Source organism: Ranitomeya variabilis, chromosome 5 (assembly GCF_051348905.1).
Source record: "Ranitomeya variabilis isolate aRanVar5 chromosome 5, aRanVar5.hap1, whole genome shotgun sequence".
Taxonomy (NCBI): domain Eukaryota; kingdom Metazoa; phylum Chordata; class Amphibia; order Anura; family Dendrobatidae; genus Ranitomeya; species Ranitomeya variabilis.
Genome location: NC_135236.1, coordinates 181,916,084 through 181,922,083, shown reverse-complemented (window position 1 = coordinate 181,922,083; position 6,000 = coordinate 181,916,084). Strand labels below are relative to the sequence as shown.

Genomic DNA, 6,000 nt, shown 5'->3' with positions numbered 1-6,000 from the left:
AGGCGATCACTGAAAGGCATCAGCTGGCGGGCCTAATTAAAATATTGAATATCACAAACACTTTATGTGATGCTGTCATCTGGTGATGTGGAAAAGTGTGGGGTAATCCAGGATTTGTTTATTTTTTTGAGTGTGAGACTGTCTGCATTCTTTGTTGACAGGCGAAAGCTCCTGTGTGATATGCCATAACCCCCCCCCCCCCCAGCAGCACTGAAAACACGCTTTTTAGCAGTTTTAGAGATCATATACCACATAACACTATATGGCTAAGAAATGGAAGCCTACAACATTTTTAAAAGCTTTTGTTCATTTGTATAGATCACAGAAATGTTCACAGAGCACATGACACTGTATGTCTGAGAAATCGAAGCCTTCAAAGGTTTGGAAAGCTTTTTAGCAGTTTTAGAGATCACAGAAATGTTCACAGAGCATGTAACACTGTATGTCTGATAAATGGAAGCCTACAAAATAAATTAAAAGCTTTTGTTCACTGTTAGAGATTACAGAAATGTTCACAGACCACGTAACACTATATGGCTGAGAAATGGAAGCCTACAATACTTTAAAAAAAAAAATACTCACCGGTCTCTGCAGCGAGTGTTCTGAAGCTCTGCCTATCTCAGAGCAGCGGGCGCCATATAGTGACATGTGGTATGAATTGTCATAGCAATGTTCCTTTGACTGACGTAATATGCAATTTTGATTTCAGACTTTTGAAATGATTAAAAGGAATTTTACCACTGTGGACGAGTTCATCCTCCTGGGACTTACAGACATGCAGGACATGCAGATATTGCTATTTATTGTATTTCTTACATGTTATATTGTTTCTTTAATTGGTAATATATTAATAATTTGGATCAGTAGCATAAATCCCCGACTCAACACTCCAATGTACTTCTTTTTGAGGAATCTCTCCTTGTTGGACATCTGCTATACATCAAGCGTTGTCCCCAAAATGCTCATTAATTTCTTATCAGTGAATAAAACTATATCATTTGATGCTTGTTTCATTCAGTTATTCATCCACCTGTCTCTAGGAGGAGCCGAGTGCTATCTACTGCTAACAATGGCCTATGACCGGTATGTGGCCATATGCAGCCCCTTACATTATACTAATATCATGCATCCCGTCTTGTGCATTAGAATGGCAACTGCATCTTGGGTTGGAGGAATAGCAAACTCAATATTACAAACTTTCAATACATTGCAGTTACCTTTTTGCGGACCTAATGTCATTAACCACTTTTTCTGTGAGGCGCCAATATTGTTAGAGTTAGCCTGCAGAGACACATCTTTTAATAAAGTTATCATTTTCTTATGTGCCATAGTAGTAGCTCTGGTGCCGTTCTTCTGCATTCTTATTACTTACATCAATATAATCTCCAGCATAATGAAGATCCGTACAACTTCAGGACGGAAAAAGGCTTTTTCCACTTGTGCTTCGCATGTTGTTGTCGTCACTTTATTTTATGGTACAATTTTCATTATTTATTTGAGACCTGGGACTGGACATGTCACTAACCAAGATAAAATGGCCACCTTGTTCTACAGTGTTATCACCCCAATGATAAATCCACTGATCTACACTTTAAGAAATAAAGATGTAAAATTAGCAATGAAAGAAATGACAAGAAAGAAGATTCTACAATGAAAGACTTGACTCATTATATCTTATGCTATCGGTAGTATATTCTTTGTATGCTTATTTCAGTTATATGAATTAGCCCTCACATATGTTTCTATGCGTATGAAGGATCAATAAATTAGTAAATGAACCTAATTATGGACATTGGTGTGTGGATTTTTTGTTCTGGTCTTCAGAAATCATTGAAATAGTCTAATTATTAACCAAGTATAAAAGTAATGACTATATTACGAATTAGACGAACCAAAGAAACCGCTAGGCATGGACCTAAAAGTATGGTAATAGGACAATGGTCATAAAGTAAAACACCTTTATTAAAGAGTGGGTGTCAAAAGTTGGCACTGTGTGCAAAAGAGTGACCGCACAAGTACAATGGTTAGATTAAAAAAGCATATTAAAAAGCAAAATTAGATTGATTCAGGAGAAAGAGGGGGACCACAGGGAACGTAAGATGGTGAATAGTTAATTAAAGGGCATTGATGATTAAACTACATAAATATTTGATGCAGTATGTCAAAAACACCCCAAAGATATATATAAGAGGAGCAATCATAGGAGGGATAAGTGGGGCATATAGACTGTACAGTACATAAGGAAAAAGGAATGTGGTTAGCAGCAATAGGCTTTACCTGATGGTGGTCCCCCGGTTCAAGTGCGGCGCACACCTCGATGCGCGTTTTGGAGCATAGTCCTTCGTCACCCCATGTGATTGCTCCTCATATATATTTGGGGTGTTTGACATATTGCATCAAATATTTACTTAGACGAATGAATGTGTTAAATCTCCATACCTCTTACCTATAGGCTTATTCTTAAAGAGATTACTAGTATTTTGTGTTACGGCTGTGACCACAGACGTGGCCGAGCCGACACCTCCACGTCGCCTCACCATGACAACGTGGGCGAGTGTCCCAAAAAGGGACGCAATGTGGACCCACTGGACCACATAGAGTAACCTGGATCTACCCAGACTAGGGAAGGGCAGCGAGCTGGGTCTGTGGCAGCTGAGCATGTGAACAAGATGTCGATATGCAGAACTAGACTACACCGCACAGCTTCAGGTTTGAAGAAACAAAGTTTATGAAAGCACAGTACATAACATAATAATGTCAGGATCCCGATTCCACATGTCTAGGAAGGGTACACGTCTCAGATGTCAGATGATGGCAGGAGTCATCACGGGTTGATGCAGTCCAGGGTCATCTGGCACGGGCTTACTAGGACGGCCTCTCTCTCAGGCCTCAGGCGTAGCACAGGCTCAGCAGGAGAACATCAGGCACCGATCCCGGAAGGACGTCATCACAGGGTGGACCTCAGGCCATCAGGACACAGGCAGGACATCAGACAATGGATAGACATCTTAGACACTGGCGTGGCAGCCCAGGGCATCAGGACATCGGACACAGGAAGAGCAAAAGCAGGACATCAGGTCATAGGCAGGACATCAGACACTGGATAGACATCTGGGACACTGGCATGGCAGCCCAGAGCATCAGGAACATAACACAAAGGACACAGTTCAGACAGGATCAGGTACTGGATATGCAGCCTCCAGGACAGGCGGATCTGGGTACTCTGCCCCCAGAACAGGCAGAAAACACAAAACACAAACGGACTGGATATGCAGCCTCCAGGATAGGCGGATCTGGGTACTCTGCCCCCAGAACAGGCAGAAAAAACAAGATACAAATGGATCTGGGTATTCTGCCCCCAGAGTAGGCGGGATCTGACATCAGGTCATAGGACACAGGATAGACATCTGGGACACTGGCATGGCAGCCCAGGTCATCGGCTGGGACACTGGCGTGGCAGCCCAGGGCATCAGACACGGGAAGAACATCAGGACAAAAGCAGGACATCAGGTCATAGGCAGGATATCAGGACAAAGGCGGTAGACAGGTATCAGCTCTCCCAGAACAGACTGCAGACAGAACGGGAGCTGTATACCTAACTCACTAGGCAAGAATTTTTTTAAATTATTTTGTCAGTCAGTTGTTGTGGAGGGCTATGGCCCCTTCTGCCCCCCCCCCCCCCCCCCCGGTAGCTATGCTACTGTTCACACCTCAAGGTACCCAAAATCACATTCAAGAAGTTTACTAACAATTAAGGTGCTGGACCGAAACTGAAGCAATATGGAAAAAAAAAATTTACATTTAACTTTTATTCACAAAATTTTTTACTTTAGACCTATTTTTTTTATTTTCACAAGAGAAGAGAAGAAAATGGATGCCAAAATTTGTTGTGCAATTTCTCCTGAGCATGCCGATTGCATTTGGAAAGCCCCTGATGTGCATAAAAAGTGTAAACCCCCACAATTGACCCCATTTTAGAAACTAGACCCATCAAGGAACTTATCTAGATGTGTGGTGAGCACTTTGAATCCCCAGGTGCTTAACAGAAGTTTATAACATATGTTGTGAAAACAAAAAAAATCAAATTTTTTCCACAAAAATGATCATTTATCCCCCAATTTTTTATTGTAATGCTAACAGGAGAAAACAAACTGCATCATTTGTTGTGCAATTTTTCATGACTACGCTGATTCCCCAGCATGTTTGAGTGCACAGCAGAGCTCGTAATTGAAGGAGCACCCCCGGCATGTTGCTTCCTCGGGTTCCCTGTCTCACCACGGTTTTAGCAGGTTGATGTGGTACACCAGGTATGGCTCTCTTCTCCCTGGCTGGTAGAACTTGTAGTTGACGTAACTCAGTTTTTTGGCCACCTAGTTGATGTAACTCAGTTTTTTGGCCACCTCGAATGGCCTTTGCCACTTGGACGGAAATTTACTTTCCACTGTGGATATTAACATCAACACCCCGTCTTCAGGCCTGAATCAGTCTCAGTCTCGCCGACCAATTGTAGACCTTTGCCTGGGCCTCTTGTGCTTGAAGTAGATTCTCCCTCATAATTGTCATTACCTTTTCCATCCTGTCCTGCATGTGGGCCACATGCTTGATGATGCTCCGATGGGGTGTAACCTCTGCTTCCCAGGTCTCCTTCGTAATGTCCAGAACAGAATGTAAATAACAGATACGATAGTAGGCAATCCCAGTCTTGGCCATCCTTCTCCACAACCTTCTTAAGCATGGACTTTAGGGTCTTGTTGAACCGCTATACCAGGATGGCTGTCTATGAATGGTACACTGACATCCTGAGTTGTGTAATCTGGAGAGCCTTACACAACTCCCTCATCACTTTGGACATAAAAGGAGTTCCTTGGTCTGTCAGGATCTCCTATGGCAGGCCTGTCCAGGAGAAAATATGGACTAATTCTCAGGCTATACTTTTAGCTGAGGAGTTTCTCAGTAGTACAGCCGCTAGGTACTGTGTTGCATACTCCATCATCACCATGATGTACTGGTGCCCCCTGGTGGACTTATCAAGGGGCCTGACAAGATCCATGGCAATCTGGTCAAATAAGACCTCTATAATGGGCAACAGCCCTAGGAGACTGTGAAAGTTAGACACTGGAACAGTTAGCTGATAGGTAGGGCAGAAGCAGCAGAAATTAACAATGTCTCTGTGACATCCAGGCCTAGCTCTCGGGCTATACTTCTGGAGGAGGAGTTTCTCAGTGGTACCGTCTCTGGGTATCAGGTTGCATAGTCCATCACCATTAGAGTGTACTGATGCTCCCTGGTGGCCTTAACTAGGGGCCCATCAAGGTCCATAGCAATCCGGTCAAATGGGATCTCTATAATGGGCAGCGGCACTAGGGGACTGCGGAAGTGGTACAATGGAGCAGTTAACTGACAGGTATGGTGGGACCGACATAAATTAACAAAGCCTCTGTGACATCCAGGCCAGTAGAACCTCTGAAGGACCCGGTCTTGAGTTTTGTCTACTACCAGATGCCCACCAAAGACATGAGAATGGGCCGGGACTAGTACTAGGGATGAGCAAATAGCTTTGGATAACTCCTTATCTGAATATCTATAGTGCTTACCACATAGCTGCATCGAGAAACCGGATACCTGGAGCGCTCCTGATAATCAGCTGTTCGGCGCCATAGCTGCATGTGTAGCGGCTGTGTGACAGTCACAACACATGAATGGAGAGCCCGTAGAAGCGCTGGCATAGCACGAAACGTCCGTCGTTCTGACCTGCTCGCACTAACTCCTTTCCTCACTCTCCCGGCCATAGACTCTTTTTAATGAAGACTCAATAAAGCTAATGATTTTTCAGATCGGTTAGTGCTTTTCTTTTTTCTATTGTACAAGTTATATAAATGTGGTTTCCCTTTAATAGAACTGACCCAAATAATGAAGCTGCCTTATCAATTTTACCACATGCGGAATGACATAAAAAAAATTCCTAAATTGCTGTTTTTTGTTCATTCCACCTTCCAAAAA

At 43.2% G+C, this 6,000-nt stretch overlaps 1 protein-coding gene across 1 annotated transcript; it reads left to right on the top strand.

The window, feature by feature from the left end:
- The first annotated feature begins 718 nt into the window (after positions 1–718).
- Positions 719–1,654, top strand: LOC143774914 (olfactory receptor 2B8-like). Its single transcript, XM_077262722.1, has one exon. The coding sequence runs from the start codon at positions 719–721 to the stop codon at positions 1,652–1,654; it is 936 nt and encodes a 311-aa protein (XP_077118837.1).
- The last annotated feature ends 4,346 nt before the right edge of the window (positions 1,655–6,000 follow it).

Excerpts from the sequence above, each read along its gene's own strand:
- LOC143774914 (XM_077262722.1), top strand. The coding sequence starts at position 719 with ATGATTAAAAGGAATTTTACCACTGTGGACGAGTTCATCCTCCTGGGA.